Source organism: Orbicella faveolata, unplaced genomic scaffold (genome assembly GCF_042242905.1).
Source record: "Orbicella faveolata isolate gen_17 unplaced genomic scaffold, um_ofav_v1 contig_24, whole genome shotgun sequence".
Taxonomy (NCBI): Eukaryota; Metazoa; Cnidaria; class Anthozoa; order Scleractinia; family Merulinidae; genus Orbicella; species Orbicella faveolata.
This window is the reverse complement of record NW_028301552.1, coordinates 22,114,358-22,138,036: the sequence shown is the minus strand read 5'-3', so window position 1 is coordinate 22,138,036 and position 23,679 is coordinate 22,114,358. Positions and strand designations below refer to the sequence as shown.

Here is a 23,679-nt window from a genome sequence, read left to right as displayed (position 1 = left end):
ACTGCTTACAATACAATAATAATGTAGTTACTTACAATACTTATTACTTACGTCCCTAACGATACTAACACTCTATCGAATCGGTTGAAACACTCGTTAAGGTTTGGAATAACTCCAAAAAGCTGATGTGGAAACACTCCCCTTGCGGTTCGCGGCTTCGCCTCAGTGACGCTCGAACGCTCACGCCCACTCACTTTGAAACAAAAGAGAGACTGCTCCCACCTATGCACGCGAGTATCTCCGGAAATACAAAAATAAATAAATAATATTTTTGGTATATATTCATTGGCGAAAGGCCTTTTAATGATGAAATTGATGTTACGTGACATCGGTAGAAAGGTCCATTCCTTGGTAGCCTGAAGTGTAGGCGGTTTTGGTGTTCGCTAAAACGTTGACGCTGGCTCACCTGGTTCACGCTTATTTTTTCCTCTCGCCCCAACCTTCCACTATCTGATCCAATATGGCGGCCTAAACACTCGATACTGTGATTTGTGTACGCAGGTATTAGGAAGCACACCAAGAATCACGTCGTGATTCTTGGTGCTGACCAAAAGGAGCGCGGCCTCCGGGGGACGAGAATGCGTCGAAGTAAGTTTTTTTTATATTGAATTTCTTTTCTATATTTCAAATTTTTTGAACGATCGTTACATTCCCCTACAAACTCTTATATTTACGCTGTGTTACGTAACTAAAATAAACACTCACGGCTCCCAAGGAGTTTGGGATACCAGTGCTTTTTCCAAACGCAAACGCAAAGCCACATGGGAAAGCGAGCCTCCCCATGACAACTTGCGGTCTGTTATGGCGCGAAAAAAAAACATGGCGGACGAAAACAACCGTTCAGGCTGACAGCTCACTATATTTTGGGTTATATAAAGAATAGAAACATGCCGTGGGATTCGGTGGAAGTTGGATTAGCTGGAGGCGAAGAAACTGTTAACTTCGGACCTAGAAACGAGAGTGGTTCGTCCTTGTATCAAGTTGACACTTTGGCGAGCGTGTCACCAAGAGGGGAGGTGAGTTTTTAAAGCTTATCGAGTTCTTTTCCCTCCGTATGCTTAGATCGAGAAGGTATGATTTATGTATCATTGTGCAAAGAAAAAGTGCGAGAACTGTCTTGCTCGCCGCCCGCCATGCCTATAAAAATTATTACCACAGGTATGATTTCGAACCTTCACCTGTACCCCGTCGCTGATATCGATATGGGACTCCCATTTGAGATGATTCGAGATGCCTGGGCAGCGGACAATTCGGATTAGACCCCGTAAGAGACTAATGTGGACCGGCGTCAAACTTTCTTTGGCTCTTGAAAGACAATGATGGCTTCAAATATTGGGTTTTGATAAACGCTCTGAACATGTCAAACTGATACCAAAATGAGCACTTTACACCCCTATGCGAGATGACAAGTGTCCCTGACCCTTTCACATAGGAGTCCTCCCCTCTGGCCATGGAGCTTGCACCACCTTTCAATTCGCCAACCCTTCTCCAGAGGTAAAGCAATATGCAAGGCATTAATTTCGCATACACCCCAACTTCAACATCAGTCATTTCCAGCTTAGCCCATCCCCTCTCCCCTGGAAAATAGTGGGGCATTTTCCCACACTGTTGATCCTTGGGGTCAAGCATTAGCCCTCTGCCCAATTACTGTTGCCACATGGTAATTACATAAATGAGATGCTAAACCTACAGAATGACTTATATGTTTTCACTATTACAGGAATTAAGACCTCAGTTACCTTAGAGTTGAGTGAAAGCAGGATGAGAAACAAGGAAAATAAAACATTTTTGAGTTACTACACTCCGGGGCATTTGAACAGCTAGTTAGTCCCAGCTATGGGGAATTTGCCAGTTTGTTAAATCAAAAACTGCTAATGGCCTGGAGGTTTGAAGGCGGGAAAGGGTGTAGGAGGCATGGGTATACCTGTAATTGATTGATATATTAACTAATGATGTATAAAATTGTGCCAAATTTGTTTTACTCATTATTGTATTCAGGGCTATTGCTTCTCTGTGTTGAAAGATATGATGGAATAAAAGATTGGGTTAATAGCAAACCCTTTTACAGTTCTGTGAGTTCAAAATTTTCAAGGGGAAAATACTTCCACACCACCCTAATGAAGCGATGCCTTTGCTGTCACAACGGAAGGCCATAGTATTCTGAAATTTCACTCCTTGGTAACAAATGAACTTCGGAGCTCTGGACTATCTGATCAAAGGGATAAAGATATTTCAATGTCATTATTACCCCTGTGACATTAGACAACTGACCTGTTGTCATACTTACATTAGTGCTTAATTTACTCGGTTCAAAGCTGTCCTCGTTTTTGTGGGGCAACTTGCCCAGATGGGTTTTGCCTTGTGGCATCTTCACAAGTGATTATGCTCAATGCAAGTTGTAGTGGTATCCATGCCACTTTAAATTTTGGTGAGAAATGCTGTATTATGTTGTGATAAAGCATGATATAATTTTGTGATATTGGCATTACGTGCTACATGTAAGCCTATCAACAACAAAAGTGTTACTAGGGTATTTCATATCAGTTCACTGTCATGTATGTTCAGCAGGTTTACCCTATAAACACTCACCTGTGGCTTGTCAACATTTAAGTGTTTTTCTTTCACACTAACCCTCTTCAGCATTTTTCTCTATGACTTGACAGAATCACTGAAAAAGCTGCCTGACTACATGTATTTCTGAGATATTTTTGGGGGGCCATATAGAGTCATACTGAGTACCCATTCTAAACTGTAGTTCAATTATTAGCCTAAATTATACATGTATGTAAATAATTGTGTTCCTAAAATTATGTTCAGATGGTTTTGATATAAACCTTTATGATACAGTTGCAGGGCTGTCATTAAGTTTTGAGTCACCTGTAGCCTCATTCTCTACACCTGTAGCAAACCTGTTACTTTGTGGTTGAATTCTATTAACAACAGGCAATTTCACTCGTACAATCAAGGGAAAATCAAGCGTACTCAACCATGACAGGTGTCACAGGTTACGACCCTTAATGGCAGCTCTGCAGTTGTATACATTTATATATATAGTTTGCAACCTGTGAAATGGATGTAATTTTGAAATTGTGATCAATTCATAACTGGAAAGAGTCTTTTCTTTGCAGAGTGTGAGATTGATTCTGTAGGTTGGAGTGAAGATTCTTTATTTCTTGCTATTGGAGAAAGGTAGGGAAAAGTTAAATAACAATAATCTTGCTCCATGTTGGCTTCTTCTACAATGGTAGTTTTGGATGGTAAAATGTATGCTCACCTGTTATGGTGTGAGCCATGCCATTACCTGTTCAACACACTTTATCCTGGACTTCACTTTGAGCCAAGTTGTAAAAAAAAAAGTATTCATTGGGCCAAGTGGCCTATACATGTACAGTGTATGTACACTGTATAGCTGAAGCTTATCCCAGGTTCTGTAGCACTAACTGACTGGAAGTATTTCTACTTTCCTCCCCCTATTGGATGGGATGCTAGTCCATCACAGGATTACCCACCAGAATTAAATTCCTGGGTACCCAAAGGTACACTTTGGTGGAGAGAGGCATTGTGAGAGTAGAGTGTCTTGCCTGAGAACACAATGCATTAACCCTGGTCAATGCTCAGGCCTGGACCACTCAATCCTAAGAGCAGCATGCTAAATCTTAGGCCACCCTCCACAAGCCTGGTTGTAGCTGAGTATGATCTGTATTTGATGTAATATATAGATTTTGCAAAGCCTAAAAGCAGAACTCCTGGGTCTGGTTGTTCAAAGCCTGATTAAGCTAACCCAGGATAAGTGAGAATATTGATTTGAGTTTTGCAGTGAGGTTTTCTGTATTTTGTTTGGCCTTCTGTTTTAAGTTTGAATAATCTCAAAATACATGAAAAACATTTGTATACAAGAAAAAATTATACTTTGGCCAACTTTTAATTCTTGGTTAGCAGCGTTAACCAGCTTCCAAACAACCCAAACCTGTTTATAACAAGTTAACCTGACACGAGCCTGCGATCCAATTGTAAACCAGCACTTGGTCAGCGGTCATCTTCAAAATATGTGACCTTGATGAGCTCTAAACTTGAGCATGCAGTATGGTCATGTGATACTGGTCAGTGGATACCTTGTTTTGACAGGTGTCAACTGACCACAACATGGATGTTCAATATCTATTCATGAAGTACACTATAAATAAAGGCTGCATGTCTCTGTCAACCTATTAGCTGCAGTATGGGTGCTATCTTGGGCGACTCCCTCGTCGCTGTCGCTGTTGTGTGTATGCGCCCACAAGCAATACCACTAACCAGGATAACCATGAGAAAATCAATTCATGGGTTTCTTTTTTCCCTCTATGAGTATGGGGCTCCACTTTCAAATTGAATTGAACAATTCATCTCCTATGAAGTCTTCCTATAATACCAGCACTGAAATGGATCCCAGCTGCCTCAAGGTAGCCTAGAGGTTAGTGCATTCAGGGCTCGAAAAAAGTGCCATCTGGTCATCTCTGGGACAAGTTAGTATATTTTCCTGTGAGGCAAGTAACTTTTCATTTACACTTGCCCAATGGATAAGGCCTTGGCAAGTTGTCTTTCAACTAAATAAAAAAAATTTAACTAAGACTTGCACATGGCAAGCAAAATTTGAGAGCTGCTTGCCCTAAGGGCAAGCTAGAATTCAAGTTTTTTTCGAGCCCTGTGGCATGTATGTTGGGGTTTGTGTTAAGTTTGACTAGAATCTCTTTGTTTTTGTTTGTGAGCAATGCACTTTTTTCTCACAGTCCCTCCACCCTCCCCCTGCACCTGGGAGTTTAAGTGAGTAGCAGTGACCTGTTAAGAGATGTTCACAGAAGGAGGAGGCAATCTGAGATGGACTTAGTACATCCTATTCAGGGTTGGGAGAGGTGGGGAGGGAAGTAGCAATTCTCTGTTAACTTAGGCTTCAGGAAACCATCAGAAGCCCCTAGTTGGCTTGAGTGAGAAGCTAAACTTATTTCTGTTCTGTACATATACACATGGAAGATCAATAAAAATGCAATCTTTCATCATGTAGGTCAGGAACCTTTCACTTTGTCCACACAGCATCAAGACAGATTTTGTTTTCCCAGGTGAGAAGAGAGTTTATTAGGATAAATGCACTGTGGTTCAATGTTACCCATGGTCATCAAATGATTTCAGCAATGGAGAAATGTTAAGGTTGTCAATCTAGATCTATTTAAACCATCAACACAGTTTGATGGCTAAATGATTCTTTGGTGCATATTAAAACATTGACATTACATCCCTACCCTACTGTAAGTGAGATCATGTATCCTTTGGATAAATACGGATTTCTGTTTTTACACCAAGTTTAACATTGTAAATGGAACTGCTTTTGCTTCTGTTTCTATTTCATAAATTGACCCTCATTTACTGGAGTTAATATTTAGCATCTTTGCTAAGTGAAAATGCTTCTTTAGTTTGAAAACTTTGATTTCAACCTCCCTCAATAGACAGGGCACCACTCTACCCATAATAACATTTTGTAACTGCTGTTTACAACTGTGTTTCTTTCTCTAGGAGCTGGAATGCATTGAAAATTCAGACATCACTTGTGAAAGTACCTTTCTTTCTATGGTGTTTACCACTCCAACATGTGAAGGTAAACAAACAGGATAAGTTCTGGTGGAGAAAATGACACAGTGAGCTCTTCTTTGGGCTAAAAGAAATAGTTGTAATTAACAAGGTGGTCCTGTTACATGGTGCCAACGTATTTAGCATATTCTTTTTATGTCAACACCAAAAGTGCAACAAGTAAAAGTGATTGGACTAAATTGAGTAGCTGCATGTAATTCAGGGACATTAACTTGACAACTGTATTCAGTTTCAAAACTGGTAAAGTGCACAGCATGAGGCCAGTGCTCCACCATACATGTATCTCCATTATTACTCCCTGAATTGTATGGGGCTTTTTTTGCGCTTAACCATTGTTGAAATCAAATACAGTTGTCAAGTTAATCCCCATGCAGCTACTCAATTTAGTCCAATCACTTTTACTTGTTGCACTTTTGATGTTGACATAAAAAGAATATGCTAAATATGTTGGCACCATGTAACAGGACCACCTTGTTAATTACAACTATTTCTTTTAGCCCAGAGAAGAGCACAGTGTGTCATTTTCTCCATCACTGAATGGCATCAGTTTTGAATTTCAGCTATCCAACTTGAAAAAGTTAAAGGTGATCAGTTGTAATGGGATGACTGCATGATCAGAAGTGAAGCATTGGAGCCAGCTGGCTCATAGCTGCTGGAGCTTATCCCGGTTTCTGTAGCATGAAGCGGCTAGGAGTATTTTTACTCCCCCTGGACGGGATGCTAGTCCATCACAGGTCACTCCCCCGCAATTTGTTAGGTTTCCCCAACAATTCACCGGTACCCATTTATACTCCTGGGTGGAGAGGGGCACTGTGAGAGTTAAGTGTCTTGCCCAAGAACACAACACAGTGTCCCTGGCCAGGGCTCGAACCTGGACTGCATGCTCGCTCCGCAGTCAAGCGCACTAACCATGAGGCCACTGCACCTCCTCCTGCATGATCATACCTGAGCAGTTATTGTGAAATAAATGTGCCCACAGGGAACCAATTTTGTTATTGATGATATAAGACGAGAGATGTAAATTTTTAGCTACAATGTAGGTAATGGAAGCCATTACCTCCAAGCACCAGGCACTGGTGCTTTATCCACTGTGCCACAGAGAGCTCATGGTGAAAAAAAAGGCCTTTAATTTTACCATCTATACTGTTCTATGCTGCACAGTGATGAAATATATGACATGATGATAAATCTCAGCTCATTAGTGATATCAGGGCTCGACACTAACTTTTCAACTGACTCGCCTAGTGGCTAGTGATAACTTAGATGTTGCTAGCCAGAAAAATGTTTTTACTAGCCAAGCGTTGAGTTTGGCTACCTTACTACATGAAATTTGCGAGACATGTTTATTTCATGGTTTGGGGGTGTGTATATTTTGTGACACTGAAATTCTGTGATTTTGCAAAATGTTTTGTATTTTGAATCACTTTAACTTCTCCTTTTTGAGTAAAACACACAATTTATTTCCTTGACAATGTTACTTGAACATGTCCTTGAAACAAAGGTACAGCAACGTCAAAAGTAAAAAAAACGCAATGGCGGGACTATAAGTCAACAGTAACATAATGTGTTATGTTCCCAACACTAACTCTTCACATCACTTTAAATTTGCAATTTTTTTAAAACGTGAAATTCGCGAAATTAACTGGCTGCAAAAATTTTATGTAACAGGGTAAGTCCAATAAACAAAAAAAAGAATTACTAGCAAGACTTGAAAGCAAAATGCAAGCATTTCTCTTTAATACACAATGTTGGTAATTACACTGAACTTAAACTAGTTCCAATAAAGTTAATTCCAATTCCTGAAAAGACTTAAGACTCTGTTTTTCTTTGAGACTTCCTTGGAAAAATATAGACCCTGAGACGTCATTGTAAAAACTACTGAGACTTCTTCATAGACTGACAGGCACTGTAGAAAGCAAAACAAATATTTGAGCAATACTGCAAACTATCGTTGGTGAAATTTGACTGCTAAAACAACTGATTTAAATGTCAAAGGAAATAAATCTTTCTCATCTAATTATTTTTGTAATGGTAAGTTTGTAAGTATACATACCATGACAGATCACCCAATTATCGTTACTATATAAATGAAATGTTATCCCTTTACAGTTCCACACAGTTTTGCGTATGATTTTACCAGGAAGCTTGTGCTTTGTTCTACTAATTCATAACAAAAAAGAATATTTATGTTTTGTTCAGGGTTTTCGTTAATATTTGAAATAGCAGGAGAGTAGTGTAAAGTAACAGGAGAATGATTTTTTAAAGAGCGAAGCTTTTTCATGGATCGAGCGAAGCTCGGTCCTTCCTAGGGGGGTATGGGGGCATACTCCCCCCGGAAATTTTGGATTTTTGAATCCCCTGAGATGCCATTTCCTGTTATCTGACAGCAAATTTCATTTCTCTTTAGTTAGCGACTAAACAAACAATGCACACCTGAAAATGGTTCTAAAGTGTTGAGTTCTTCTTTGTATTAACAAGCAAGTAATGTTCCAAAAGAGCTCTAGCTCTTTTACTCCAAGAGTAATGTCGTATACCAAAAAAAAATCTAACATTAGCTATTTCTCAAAATGCTGCAATATGATCAAGGAAATATAGCATTTTTCCTTGGGTGCTCTCATTTATGATTGGGTTAATATTCATCAACTCCACTGTCTTCACTGTCATCACTCTCCATGCTTTTGGCAAACGCTTCCAGGGAGTCCAACTCTCCTTCAACCATGTCGTCAAGGTGGAGAACGTGAAGTGCCTCTTCATACTCCTCTCGAATCTTCTGCAGGTCAGTGGTTGTCTCTGTCTGTGTTCCCATATCTACGACTGTGGTGTGAGTTGCAGCTTCAGTTTCAGCTTGTGGCTGTGTGCTTGGTTTGTGGCATGGGAGCTTTCTTCTCTTTTTAGCACCTTTCCACATTTCTACAGCCTTGCTGATCAAAGAATCACAGGCAGATGTGTGTGGGACAGGGCCATTGATGCTGATGTGAAGGAGAGATGCAAGTAAGTCATTCTTAATCTGACTTCTTATCCTAGTCTTGATTAATTTCAGTTGACTAGCGCCTCTTTCGGGCCAGGCATTGGAGACTGGAACTGCCAGTGCCGCTTCTGCTACCTGGACAGATTTTGGATAGACCTGTCCAAATGTTGACTTCATGGCCATGACTCTTTTAAGTGACCACTCGGTTGGTGTGCCCTTCTTGCCATCCACTGTTTCTTTCGGGATGTGTTCTCTCCATGACAGCAGATCGTACTTTAGCTTGTTCCATTCCGTTTTAAATTCCTCTGCCTCGCTGTCATCATCAAAGAAATGGTCAGCTAGAACCTTAACTTCTGCCTGTCCATGGCTTTGGAATGCAGGACTTTGCCTATTTGGTATTAGCATAGGATCAAATGCTGAGAATGCACTAAGAACTGGCAGAGATGACTTAAATCTCTTGTCAATGTTCTTAACAAGGGCTTTGATGTATTTCTGGAGAAGTCCCCGTAGATCCTTAGCATTACCCTCAGTGCAAACAAGCTCAAGAGTCTCAAGACGACCACCATCACTAAGATCTTGCTTCAGTTGCTTGATGGGTTCTTCTGAAATCTTGATGTCATTCAGCCTGTCCTTGCTGTAGTCGATTGAGGGCTTAATGGAGGCGTAATTGATGGTACCTTTCTGAAATGATTTGCTGAGGTTTGCCAAAATAGGAAGAACCCACTTCAGAATGTACACTGCACCAATGAATTTCACTTTGTTGATCTTTTTCAATAAGCCATACGCAGCAGGTTGAGCTGGGTCTTGTTTCAACTGCTTCAGGGTTTGCAGAACAGCAACAAAATCAGCATACAAGGACTGGATTGCACTGTTGAAGGACAGCCACCTAGTATCACAGGCCTTTTTCAACTTCTTTGCCACCATCTTTCTTGACTTCTCATTATTAAGCTGCAGACTTTTCAATTGCTGTTGCACTTTCAGGTAACAAGCAAGTCGCTTTGGAGAGTTCTCAAAGAGCTCCCATAGTTTTGTTACCACTGTTTCAACCTCTTTTATGAACTTCAAATTTGCATCATCCTTGGCATCAGTGCACGCCAAAGCTAGATTGTGATATATGCAGTGCACTGAAATCAAACATGGATTGACATCTTTTAGCTTAGCAGCAAGGCCATTTTTTCTCCCAACCATGACTGAAGCACCGTCCGTGGCCAACCCAATTAGCTTGTCGGTAGAAAGAGTGCATGCTTGCAAATTAGACTGAATTGTCTGGAACATAGCTGTGGCATTTGCAGAGTAATGCTTCTCTAACAAATTGTCAACAGAAAAAAACTCTACAGCGACTTCACTGCTGTGCTCATCATAAAACTGGATAAATGTAATCATCTGCTCCATGACTGATATATCCGAGACGTCATCAACTAGGAGACCAAAACATCCTGCCGTATTTGCTCGCTTCACAACATTCTCTTTCAGCACACAACCCAGGGTACTAAACATTTCTCGCACAGATGCTGGTGATCGATGATTAAAGTACTTTAGATCATTTACTCCTAGCTTCTCCAGAAGGGTGAACAAGCCCGCTGCCTTTTTGTTTGCGATTCCCTCCTTAGCCAGCCAGTAAATTGAATAAAATACTTTGAAAAGAACGGTGTCGTTCACTTTCTGTCGCTCATCCAGTTCTCTTTGAAAAACAGAAACTCGGTTAATCATTTCGCATGATATGGCCGCCGAATGTTTATTCGACAGAGCATGTTCAAGAATTGCAGTTGTTTTGTATCTGATAGAAGGCTTCTCATTGAAAATATCGGATTTGTTTTGCTGATTCGTAAGTTTGTGTTTCTTGCAAATCAAGCAATACATGCCCTCACCTTCAACAAAAACAAGCCAAGTCAAACCTGTCTTCTCACAAAATACATTTGCTTCGAAGAGCCACTCGTGTTGGAACTTGTCTTTCTTGCTTGACAACCTTTGTTTCTCATCTGTTCCAAGGCCAGAGCAATTTCTTTCGCGGCAGCGGTGGTAGTGGTGCAATACTTTCTTTTGGTCTTCTGTGAAGAGATCTTTGATTATGCCCTCGACAACACTTGAACTGACTGAAGATTTTTTAGAAGAAGCACACCTCGCCTCAGTTGCTTCAGAAGATGTTGACTTCAGACTCCGTTTAGGTGGCGGTTCCAGCGGTTCGTCTTCTTCGTCTTTGTTGTTGTTGTTGCCGCTGGTTGAACTTGCATTTGAGCGCTTTCCACTACCACTGCTCGTAGGAGCAAAAAAATGAGTTATTTTTGACATGGTCAGTGAGAAATACTCTCTCTCTCTCTCTCTGAGACAAATATACACGCTGTAATAATAAAACCTATAAAATAACACCGCACGAGACGTGAGAACATATTCCTGCTTTTGATCTGTCGGCGACAACTGGGCGACAACACGCCAGACGGAAAATAATTGAATGCATTCGCTCTCACCACAAAAGTCACAAAACTTTGCGTGTCCAGTTTAAAAAACAGTTTCTTGAATGAAATGAATTACAAAGTATTATAAATAAATATTTCATCTTTGTTCCCTGTACAGTAATAAATAAAAGTTAACTTTTCTCAAATCATAATTAAAACAGAAATTACCGAAATTTGCATTTGCCAAGTTAGCGGTAATTTGACACTCAGATTAAAGATACCGTAAACATCTTCAATTTGCATACTAGCACATCACAAAAATCGTTTTTTTCCGAATTGTAGATAGTTCATTGCTTTTGGCTTTAATTTGGTCCAGTTTTCTTTTGTGACTTTGTCGTTTTCAGTTGTTCTATTTTAAGCATTAACTTCTATTTTAAGTTTACTCTATATTCAAAACAAGACTTTCGCGTGTAAATAACGCCTCGAGCTAACGAAATTCTCCACACAAACCGTCGATAAGTTTTTCTTTTATTAGTGTACCAAATTCAATAATTATTATTTTAGTGTAAAGCCAGAGCTTAATCAATGTCGGAGACGTTTAAATTACTCATTACTGACAAAGAGGTTTTAATGTCCATGCCGGATGCCTATTTCAGCAAGATGTATATAAACAATTTTCAACGCCGTACATTATTTACATGAACGAAAAATTATTTTTTTGAACGGCTCCACATCTGAATAAAAAAATGGCTACAGGCCTTTGAAATTTAGGCGGCGAATTCTACGTAGTAGCCGGAGAATTCTCCGATCCCCGATGCCTAATGAACACCCTGTTGTTTCATAAAACGCTGTCTTGTTTGTCAAATATTTCTTTCAACATAGTAACATATTCAGTTATCCTTTTACATACCACACAGCCAAAAGTAAACAAATTTGCATACGTGCTGAACAACACATGCCTGGTAACATGGTACATGTATGTCCACAATGAAATTCTGATCTTGTTTCTGAGAAAAGGGTTTGTTTTCCTTGAGAAAGACAGAAACTAGTTCAGCCAATTTCATTCTGTTTACTAGCTAAAGTGGCTAGTGGAAATTGCAAACCTACTAGCCAAAACTAAGTTTCTACTAGTCTGTGGCTATTTGGCTACCGCTAGTGTTGAGCCCTGGATATGAGGAAGTTGTAATGTTCTGCATAAGCAAATGCCCTTGTTTACCATGAGTCTTGCTGCGCATGTACCTCAGTGGATAGAGGACCTGCCTGATGTTGTTTTCTGATCGAATTTAAGTAAAAAAAAAAAATTAAAAAAATTATTGAATTTAAGTAAAATTAAAATTAGGAACAATAATTTTAAAACATACATCATTACTCGTGTGCAACCAAAATTGTGTCAAATAACGAGTGCTAGTGGATTTTGCCATTTGGACTTTTAGTAACTGTTCATTAAGTCTCATTATTCAAAATAACGGCTAGAAGCTATGCAACAACAATAACAACAATTCTGGATTCTGTACTTCACTTGTCTTTTGGGCAAGTGAAGTCTCTTGGGAAAATTTCACAGGAAATTTAAATTTCAAAATTACTGTAAGATGGGGCTAGCGATAATGACTTTCAGACCAGTGCATCATAGTTACAGCTTGCCCTGAAGCCTGAAAAATTTAATTGTTTTTTTTGTTTGCACACTGGTTACTTTGATGTACATTTTTCTGGTCTTTGTGAACAGGAGATTGCAACTTAGTGATTTTGTCTGCTTCTGGTGTGGTCACTGAGTTTTCTAACCTGTACTTGGGAAAGTTGAATGACGGTAAGTGCTCTAACTTGCCTTGTCTGCAGATGTATGTTTTTAAAAGAGGTTTTAACTTTGCAGCATTGCATAAACAATTATTGCTAAGTTTGTCAGTATGCATTGACATGTCAATATTTGGATAGAAACACCATGTTGGATCATTAAAGCAGCATGTTAGCTTGCTTGTATTTATTTAATTGTAAACAAGTACACTTAGTCAGGGCTCGAAAATTAACTTTTTTGTCCGGGAGCCAGCTGGCGAATAATGGAGAAATTTTGGTCATCCGATTGTAAAGTTTGGTCACCAACTTTTTTTATATATAACTTACACAAGAACACGATTTTATATGTTACTTTGCATGCAAGAAAAGTCACAATTGAAGAGCAAAAACAATTAGAAACAACACGAGTAACACTTGGTTATAAAGCTACCGTTGTTCTCAGATGATATGTCTCTGGTCCGAAGGTAATGGTTGTCTCCATAGTCATTTTAAATGAAGCGAAGCATAAAACATTTTAAGTCCATGGCTTTCATTGTGAGACAAACACGGGTCATTGCGTATTTTCCCTTTGCATGTCTTTGAAATGCCATTCTTTATTTTCGACTTGCTTTCCTCAACGCCTTTCAACAACTGATAAAGGATTCAAAGTTTGGATCAGCCTTTTGGCTGAATCTTCATTCCACGCACATAGAAACTCACGTGATTCCTGCGATCCAAGTTTTGGAAGAAGCTGCTGAAACAATATGGCGCGCCGTGAGCGCAGTATTGACATGTTGAAATACGTTCAATTTTTTCGATTATCTTGTAATATTCAGACATTATGTTACTGGGGACGGAATGGTGAGTTGTATACTAGCTACCATATCCAATTGATTTCCTAATATAAAGATTTAAAAACAATAAGTTGTGTCGTGGTTTTCTTTAGTTATTGGACAAAACGCGAGTCACCAGCTGGTGACCAGTTCTGAAAATTTAGTCGCCAGTGCTCAATTTTTGGTCGCATTGGCGACCAGTGGGTCGCAATTTCGAGCCCTGTTAGTTTAAGACTGATTCAAAATCACAAAAAAATCTTGTCTTAAAAACACCCTTGTCTGTAAAAGCTCACCACATTACTGAATTAAGAAACCACAGTAAAGATATATCCTAGTTGTGTTAATTTCCACAGTTACTGTCATTGTATCAGCTGGGGGTGTTAATATTAATAAATTTGTTTGGAGCACTATAATTGCTTGTAAGAACTGATAAGTGAACAGGACTAGCAGATTTCTGAGACTCCTGATGTTGTTCATAGGAGATGAGAGTAAAACATCAGCTAGCAATGATAAGAACATCAGTCTGTTTATCACATCTTTTTTGGTGATAGTTTGTTAGTTTTCTGAGCCCAGCCTCATTTGACTGGCAGAGGCCTGTTGTGTAGGTAGGGAGTTCCAGCTCTAGTGATCCCCAGACGGGCACTGATGGACAAGTTACTTAACAATTGCCATCATGAAAATGTTTGGTCTTTTTTTTTCAACAGCCATTGTTGGCGGGAAGTTTGAACTTGTCACTGAAGTGAGTATTGTTCAATGAGTATTTGAATACTTCATTCAAACCAGTGGCTGCATTTCACCATGCTTTCAAGATTTCAAGTGGCTCTTTCATTATGTTTTTGAAACACCAAACTTGTCTACATGTAACTGTACAGGATGTCATTGTTTGTTATCAGTGCATTCATTGCACTTGTGAAAATAGTATTTGTAGTTAATGACCAGAGCAAGTTGCTTACAAAGCCTTAGAGGTTGGCATGGTGCTAGGGTCTGTTGGCATACTTTGTGGTGTGTCAGCATTTGCTGGTGTTGTGTTATGGTGGCAGTTTTCTTTCAGAAGCAGCCAGCACCTGCATGTGTCATTGCATGTGCTCGTTTTACCTTGCTCAGCGCATGTGGCTTCTTTTGTTTCTTGCTGTTTGCTGTCTTTTCTTCCCTTTCCTCCTCTCTCTTTCATGCTATCTGTTATTTTACTTAACGTTGTCCACTGAACTTCTCAATCAGTGTGATGGGTGTTTGGGCTAGGTTACACGTGTCATAGACTTTGGGGTGTTTTACCTACCTTATCCCGGGTGTGGGGATGGCGGCCTCAGCCCTCAGTTCCCTGGACACTCAAGCTCCATGTGCGATGCAGACATTAACTGTTTGTTATATAACAATGGGTATTTAGTGTGCTGTATATATTATTTTAAATGGTTTGAACCCTGGAGTATCAGTAGTTCATATAGTGTGATCGTCCGGGTGAGTGTAGTTCTGAAAAGAACTGTTGTTGGTAACTGACGTTTGGACAACCTGAGCAGAAGTCATCTTCAGAGTCAAGTGAATAGTGTTTGTCAGTCGATGATGTTATAAGTCTGGTCCGTTGAACTTGATTGGTCAGTATAGCCATGATGGTATTGGCTGAAAGACTTGTGTAAAGTTTGTCATAAGTCATTGGTGGGTAACGATCCGTCTATTGTTAGTCAAGTAGGTTGGTTTTTGGTCCGTGTATTGTTAAGTCGGTCTGTTAGAAGTCCGTTTGTTGGTTTCGTTTCCGTCATGGATAACTCGTTTGTGAGGTGCCGGTTGTTGTTGACATCTGTAAAGAGGTATTTGTTCTAGGTTAGTGTACCAGCTTTCCAGAGTCAGTCGTTGAAAATAGTTTGTACTGTAGGTTAAGCAATGAGCAGAGTCCCAGTCAATGTTGTGGTTTGTCAGTTGATGATGTACAGCAATGTGATTGTTTGCATCACCATTTCTCGTGGCTCGTTTGTGTTCAGTCAGTCTCGTGTTAAGGTTTCTGCCAGTCTTACCAATGTAGGAAGCCTGGCAGTCGGAGCATTTGATCTTGTAAACTGCTCCCTGTCTGTTGTTAGGTTTGTCTAGACAGTTGATATGTAGGGGACCCACAGGATGACACTATAGGTCGAATGACACTATAGGTCGCATATACCTATGCGACCTATAGTGTCATTCTCCCACAGAATGACACTATAGGTCGAGTGACACTATAGGTCGCATATACCTATGCGACCTATAGTGTCATTCTGTGGGTCCCCTATGTATCAACTGTCTAAATACTTGACGACCATACTGCAACCCCTTACTGACAAATCAAGATGCAAACTACAATCTACGGAGAACTTTATTGACGCTATTAAGACAGCACAGATACCTGACGACTACAAGCTTGTGTCTTTTGATGTGAAATCACTGTTCACCAGTATTCCACTTCAATTGGCATTACAGTGTACCGAGACCGCTATACAACAATCTACTGTTAAACTACCATTACCAACAGAAGACATCATGGACTTACTGAACCTTTGCCGTACATCGACTTACTTTCAATACAACGGTAAACACTATACAAACAGTTGCATGGAACAGCCATGGGGTTGCCTGTTTCTGTTGTGGTCGCAGAAATTGTGGTGCAACACGTGGAGGAACACGCCCTGGCAACTTGCCAACAAACGCTACTGCCTTGGTTACGCTACGTTGATGACACCTTTACCGCCGTTCGCAAAGACGAAATTGACGATTTTCACGAGCACCTATGCGAACAGAACGCCGATATCCGATTTACTAAAGAGATAGAAGAAAATGGAAAACTTCCTTTTCTAGACTGTTTGGTAAGCCGTGACAACAACGAACTACGAATGACAGTGTACAGAAAACCGACGCATACCAACAGATTACTTGACGAATCATCCTACAAGCCGACTTCACACAAAGCCACAACAATAAAGACTTTGACGAGACGAGCGCGACTAGTTTGCGACACACCGAACAGCTTACGTGACGAAAACAGATACCTTGAACATGTTTTTCACAAAAACAACTACAACGCTTACTATATTAGACGAAACATTTACCGACCTACTGAAGCTAAAGCTGCGAACAGGAACCCTACACCTGTTACTACAGTGACTATACCTTACATTAAGGGCACTTCTGAGACCATCTCACGGATCCTACAGCCCTACAACATTCCTGTAGCCCACAAACCTACAGCTACGTTACGACACTTACTAACCAACGTGAAAGACAGAGACGAACCTAACAACAGACAGGGAGCAGTTTACAAGATCAAATGCTCCGACTGCCAGGCTTCCTACATTGGTGAGACTGGCAGAAACCTTAACACGAGACTGACTGAACACAAACAAGCCACGAGAAATGGTGATGCCAACAAGCACATTGCTGTACATCATCAACTGACAAACCACAACATTGACTGGGACTCTGCTCAGTGCTTAACCTACAGTACAAACTATTTTCAACGACTGACTCTGGAAAGCTTGTACACTAACCTAGAACAAATGCCTCTTTACAGACGTCAACAACTACTGGCACCTCACAAACGACTTATCAATGACGGAAACGAAACTGACAAACGGAATTATAACAGACTGACTTAACAATACACGGACCAAAAACCAACCTACTTGACTAACAATAGACGGATCAAAACCCACCAATGACTTGTGACAAACTTTACACGAGTCTTTCAGCCAATACCATCATGGCTATACTAACCAATCACATTCAAGGGACCAGAGTTATAACATCACCGACTGACAAACACTATTCACTTGACTCTGAAGATGACTTTCGCTCAGGTTGTCGAAACGTCAGTCACCAACAACAGTTCTTTTCAGAACTACACTCACCCGGACGATCACACTATACAAACTGAGTATATTATTTTATCAGCTACAAGATGTAAACTGATTATAATGTAAAGGTACAAGATTACACAAGATATACAGTTGAAAGATAATAAAGCAGGTCTAAAAAGTAGTAAATAAACTGTTTTTAAATTTTGTAGTTTTCCTTAATCTGCAGTTAAGAGGGTTGATCCAAGTGGAATCGATTAATGTTGGAGTTGTTCATCAGGAGAGGATAACAGGCATTACTGTTGGACTGCTCTGGGATGCTCCTGTGTTCATCACTCATGTATGTATATTGGAGAGATTAGAATATGTTCATCCCTAGAAGTCCAACCCTTGATGGTGGGCTTTCTTCGCTATGGTGTAGAAGATTGAATTTTATCAGACATCTTTTAGTTTAGGGGCAAGTGTGAAGTTGTTGTGTCTGCATTTGGCAGAACTGAAAAAGGTCATTAGCCTGGTAGCTTTGCTTTCTCATGATGGAAAGAATGAACACTTCCCCCCTCCCTTTCAAAGAAAGATCTGACAGCCCCAGTTACGAGTGTTGAGGATGACCTACAGAAGTGTTGGAAACAGAATAGAGCTTTTATTACGCAAAGGGCTTAACATCTCCCAGCTCAAATGATGACTGTGGTTGTTAGCTTGTTGGAGATTCACTGCCATCATTTTATGTGTTGCCACTTGGTCTGGTTAATGCACCCATTACCTTCCAGAGTATTTATGAGGAAGTTGTTGTGGCAAGCATGTTTTGTGTCAAATGACCTGATCACTTAACTGTATGGCAATGACTTCAAGAAGCACATGAAAACAATTATGAGATATCTCCCAATGACTTTGCTAAATACATGTAGGTGTACAATTTTAACTGTCAAACTGTTTCCTATTGTGACCCAAAGCTAATCTCAAACTATATAAAATTTTAGCAGGAAAAACATTTTTATATGAGATAAATGATGACCTCAGGAAATCTTTAAATCTTGGAAAAGTGTTAACTGGCTTTCTGACATCCCAGCCCTGAATAAAATTATTTCCATTTTTTATCATTGTTTTGATATCACTAATTGTGTGCTTGGGTGTTAGAAAATGACTTAGTGAATAGTCATGGTTCTACATGTGATTGTAGGGTGAAGGTGATGCAGCTATTGCTGTGTGGGCCAAGCAAGAGCAGGGGGAAATTACTCTCACCGATGCAATCAGTTCATACATCTCAGGAGGTATGTGATCTGCTGTCTTTGGCTGGAGGTATGGGGGTGTATTTCCTTACAATCTGAAAGCAACCTGTGAGCTATAATCCTAGGGCTCCAAACAGCTATATGCAGTTAAATGCAATTTAACAGAGTCAACAACATAGAGCGCTTGCGTTCCCCTGGTAGTCAGTGGGTGTTGACACATATGGGCATGTGTCGGAATTCCACGTGCTCGTGGATCGTAGCATGGCGTGCGCACAGGAGACATTTTCTGGCAGGTTTTTTTTGTAGTGTGGCAGCTCATCGCCCAGGCAGTTCCCCTCCCAGCCCTTTCTCTCCCTCTTTCCACTGTTTCAACAGTGTGACGGGTGCCTTTCCCTCCTACTGCGTGGGGGCTCATGGCTGGGTTGCCAGGATTTGCCAGCCAAGGGTGCAGTCTTCATCTAGAAGCTGGCTGCCAATAGTGGAAGCTCCTGGATGTCTCAGGCACCCAATCTCCAGTTTAGCGATGCAGTTGTTAAGTTCCCTCAAATTGTAAGAGAAAACTTAACAGTGTTGGCTCAGATGTATTAAAATATATCAGTAAGGTGACCTCTTTGTGTCCAAGGAAAAGGTTGAGCTCTCATTTCATCTCTTGGGCACTTTAAAGTCTTATTTTTGTGCTACGTGTAATTAACCAATGCTCAAAATGCCAAAGGAAGACAGCAGAAAGATACTGTTGCCCACCGTACAATTATGCAGTTGGCTTTCCTGCCCACTAGTTGCTATCCCTTCATCATGCCCAGCTTGCTAAATGTATAAGAGCCAATATTTTTGGTCCTTACTACAACCCGTCATCTCCTAAGTCTTGCTATGAAAGTACAAAATGTTAACATTCCCATGCAGTAAGGTGAAAGGAATACCCATTTAAGATAGTATGAAGGTGGTTGAGAGTTGAGAAGAATTTCAGATAAACAAGGCTTAGGGGAGAATTTCACGTAACCAACATAATTATGGATAATGCCTATTTGTGTGTGTTTCAGATATTTCCATTTTTCTGATTCATAGGGTCTGGTGTTGTTAAAGCAGAGATGTCAAGTCATGGTCACTTTCTTGTTATTCTGGATGACAAGGTAGGGTGCCTGTTATACCCTGTAATCAGTGTAATGTATGATTTAAGGAAAGCTGTTATGTTAAATGCAAGGGGCATATGGTTTGTATTGTTTCTGACATAGTGTGACAACAACTGAGCAGAGTCTATTACAGGGAACAATCATCTCTGTACAGTATATAAGGTAAAATTACCTCTGTTGTTTGTTTTTTAAGGAAATTTATGGTGTTACTTTTGCCAACAAGCTGCTAGAATTTGTCATGTTTCTGTCAAAACAGCTGAGTTGTGTTTTTTCAAGTCATCAAAAAACTTTGGAAGTGTCTGAAAAAGAACATTTGATTTAGAACACCATGCTGCTTAAAAACTTGCATAATGATAAAAAATTATGTCTCTTGCAGAACATGTTGAGTTTATGGGATGTTACATCTTTGACAATGATTGCATTTTGGTCTCACATTACTGTGGATGACTTTCTGCTGTTGACTTCTAGCAGTATTCAAACTGCTGGAATGTCTAAGTAAGTATACTACCTAAAAGAGGGTAAAAATCATCACCGGACACATCATAATAACAGTACTACCCTGTCCCTGTATTGCTCATGTATTGCTTTTACAGATGTATACACTCAAACATGTTGTTGTACATGTATATGCTACCATGTGTCTTAGTTTAGTGGTTTTGATGCCAGCAGTATGGATAGTTTCGTCGATATTTACAGAGCCCAGTATGAAAATGCCATGTTGGTGTACCTCCATGGTACACCAATATGGCGGCCGGAAAATAGTGTAAACATCTGGAACTTACTTTGGCTATCTAGGCGACTGATTATCAGTACTGATCAAACAAGCATTTGCATAAGCATTTTTCCTAATGCTTTAACTTCTAAAAAGGCTCAACATCATGGGATAAGTATATATTTTTTTTGACAAACTCAATCATAGCTGTGTCACGCACCTCCATAACCCTGAAATTCAAAATGCTCTGGATTCCAAACGAAGCACACTAACACTATTGAGCTGTAAAATTGTAAACAGATATAAATATACCGCCTCTTGTGCCTGATGGGGACAAAAGCTTTGGTGGCTCTTTTGTTTTGGATTTTAGAAAGTGATGACGTCACGTGAAAACGATCTATAATTCACAGGTGTTTTCTTGTTTCTAGAACTGATGATGAATACAAGTTAGTTGTTCTCACAAGAGCAAACAATCAGGTATGGTTAAGCTATTCTAAGTGCAGAGTTAGATGCACTGTAAGTGTTTTGCCAATTTTTGAGAAAAGGCTCCATCTAACCAAAAATTTTCAGATGTAAAGCCTTGAAAACAGTGGCAAAGAGAGTTGAGTACTTTTCTTGAAAAACACGTCAAGTGAAATGATTATTATTCAACGCTCGGGAGGTTCCGTATCTCTGCGTGGCCATGTAACATCCTCTGTTTAGTCTTGGTATCTGTCTGCTTGATGAGGTGTTGATAATCTATGGACATAAAGGTTTTGTTGTAATGGGTGGTAGCTGTTTTATTCATAGGCATCACACATTGATACGGTCTTAACCAAAATAAATTAATTATGTTAATCCCCTAAGTTTGTCAATTTGCAGGTGCGGTATCTTCAGGTTTACACGTTTCCAACAATGAAGCAGATGTATTCTCTTCAGATTTCTGTTTACTCCATCTTGGCTGAGTGCCCATCAAATCAGGTTTGTAATAGCTCTTCATTGGGTTTTGAGTACAGGCCCCAGTTGTGTAGCCTATGTTGCATACAAAATTTCCCTGTATTGTAAATTACCGGTTAGAAACAGGTGGTATGTACCATCTGTGATGCAGGCTACAGTTATATTTGTTCAAAGATTAGATGATACTATCCACCAGATAAATCACTAACTAGTGGATAGCGTCATTCTTTTTGCCAGCATGTATCAACTGGATAGTGATTTATTCTGTGAATAGTATTATCTAGTACCCTTTGAACAACTTGCCATGTAGTAGTTGTTCTGGGTGTTGGGTAAGAAGTTCAAGGTGGTTAGTGCTTTTAGTCAACGTCATTTTTAAAACATATTACATTGGAACTCCTATATAGTACATTGGATAAAACTGTTCTCTATCTCTAATCATGTGGTGTTTTGAGAATAAATAATGATGAATTTACTCTGGATGATTATTTCAACCTTGGGAATCATTGTGTGGTCCATAACTGTCTCTGTGTTACATTTATGGCTTCACACTAGGTGCATGTTGACATCCGTTCACTGTTTGATTGCCTGCTTTCGAATGGCTTGTTTACTGCTGACCTTAATAAAGCTGTTTTTTTTTTTTTGACAGGAGTCAATCCACTTCATTGAGGGTGTTGATGGCAACCTAAATGACAGGTAAGCTTTTTCTAAAGCTGCTGTAACATTATTCATACTGATATTATGTCAAACTGACATTTTGAAGGAATTCTCAAGTGTGGTTTTGAACTTTTGAAGTTTGTAAGTTTGCTCCATTAAGTATACAAGGTGACAAACGAAACAAAGTCAAGAGACTAAGGTTTCCTTGTCTCTGCCAAGTGGAAGGGAAAGCATGATGTACAGTTCTGGTGCCACTCTTCACCCCTGTAGCAGTACTCCCAAGTTTCCTCTGCCAACAATTCATTGTTTCACAGTCCTACCCATCACCTGAGTGGAGTGAGACTTTGAGAGTAAAGAGGACACCAAAAGGACTTTGGGCAGACTCAGACCTGACCCCTACCCCCTGGATAGGATTGATGGGAGAGATAATAAAGATCCAATAAGCTGTTACACATCCCTTTCCCCCCCTTAACAGACAGCTCTCCATAATTGATAACTAAAGAGTTTGTCAGCCTTCCTTCAGTCACTGAACTTGAACCAAACTATATTATCTTTCTTTAAGACAAATGCTTCTCTTATTTGAACAACAGACACTTTGAATCAGCCAAGGTAGAATTGCTTGAACTGACTATGTGAGAAAATGCTGCAAAAAGGGAGCAATTTTGTATTACTCTTGGCAAATACTCATGCGCAATGTATGTTTGTTTTAAACTGTTGCAACATTATTTTGTCATTTGGGTGCAGTGGAACCTAAACACTTTTCCATCTAATAGCTAATGTGGAAATAATGTGGGCAAGGTAACCAAACACTGGGGATTTGTTGAAAATGATGGCCACCACATGATCAGCCAATGCCTCAAAATTATTAGAGTCAGCTCAAACCAGAAAGTCAGACAATAGCACCAATTACTGTATGGCTAGCTCCCTGAGCAGGCAAGATGAACCATATCCTGTGCTGTGATTGGCTATCCTAGCAGGCACGATAGCACTATCTTGCCTGCTTGGGACTACCAGCTGTGTCCTGCACAAAAAAATTTTCCCAAAGGCCATGAAATGAATTCTTTATAACGCCAAGCTTGTTTGGTCAAGTTGGCTCCAGGGATATTGGCCTTGTTCTCAGCTTTGTGAGTTTATATAAAACATTTAACAGAGTTCCCACCAGTTTTGATATTTAAGGGTCCTTGGGACCCCCAGTTCCAAAGAGGTGGGGCTCTTTTTGCTTTTCAGGGGTCCTTTGCATATTTACAGAAGCACATCACCTAGGTGATGTGCTTCTGCTATTTACTAATTAATTTTTGGAACTTTTTTCCTGCATCCCAAGGATGCACTTTTTGAAAAAAACTGTGCCTCCTTTTCATTTTTTGTGTGTTTAAGATGCACACCTGTGCGTTAATGAAAACTCTGTAACATCTTAAGTTAAGCTAAGCTGGGTAAGTTATTCAAGAGTGGTGATTATTGTTTAAAAGTGAGCAGTAATGACATTGTCTTCTTTAGGACAAGTGACATAGGGCGGATCTCTTGTCTAAGAATCAGGTCTTTAACAGAAGCTCTCCCAGAGAACAGGTAACATTTTGCAATAATTGTTTTGTTTTTTAAAAAGTAAATTAATTTGTCTTTTTTGCACTAAAGCCG

At 39.9% G+C, this 23,679-nt stretch overlaps 1 protein-coding gene and 1 pseudogene across 1 annotated transcript in view; both read left to right on the top strand.

Annotated features, from left to right (window-relative positions):
• The first annotated feature begins 2,299 nt into the window (after window positions 1-2,299).
• Window positions 2,300-23,679, top strand: part of LOC110044375 (kinetochore-associated protein 1-like) — a 57,904-nt gene continuing 36,524 nt past the window's right edge. The window contains exons 1-14 of the mRNA XM_089291765.1: window positions 2,300-2,428; window positions 3,129-3,189; window positions 5,039-5,093; window positions 5,545-5,626; window positions 12,704-12,784; window positions 14,285-14,319; window positions 17,622-17,732; window positions 18,570-18,660; window positions 19,681-19,745; window positions 20,122-20,240; window positions 20,886-20,934; window positions 21,319-21,417; window positions 22,040-22,086; window positions 23,542-23,610. Coding sequence (XP_089147891.1) covers window positions 2,383-2,428; window positions 3,129-3,189; window positions 5,039-5,093; window positions 5,545-5,626; window positions 12,704-12,784; window positions 14,285-14,319; window positions 17,622-17,732; window positions 18,570-18,660; window positions 19,681-19,745; window positions 20,122-20,240; window positions 20,886-20,934; window positions 21,319-21,417; window positions 22,040-22,086; window positions 23,542-23,610 — 1,010 coding nt within the window. The 5' untranslated portion in view covers window positions 2,300-2,382. The remainder of the gene's footprint in view (window positions 2,429-3,128; window positions 3,190-5,038; window positions 5,094-5,544; window positions 5,627-12,703; window positions 12,785-14,284; window positions 14,320-17,621; window positions 17,733-18,569; window positions 18,661-19,680; window positions 19,746-20,121; window positions 20,241-20,885; window positions 20,935-21,318; window positions 21,418-22,039; window positions 22,087-23,541; window positions 23,611-23,679) is intronic.
• LOC149110891 (uncharacterized) lies at window positions 15,714-17,525 on the top strand (annotated as a pseudogene).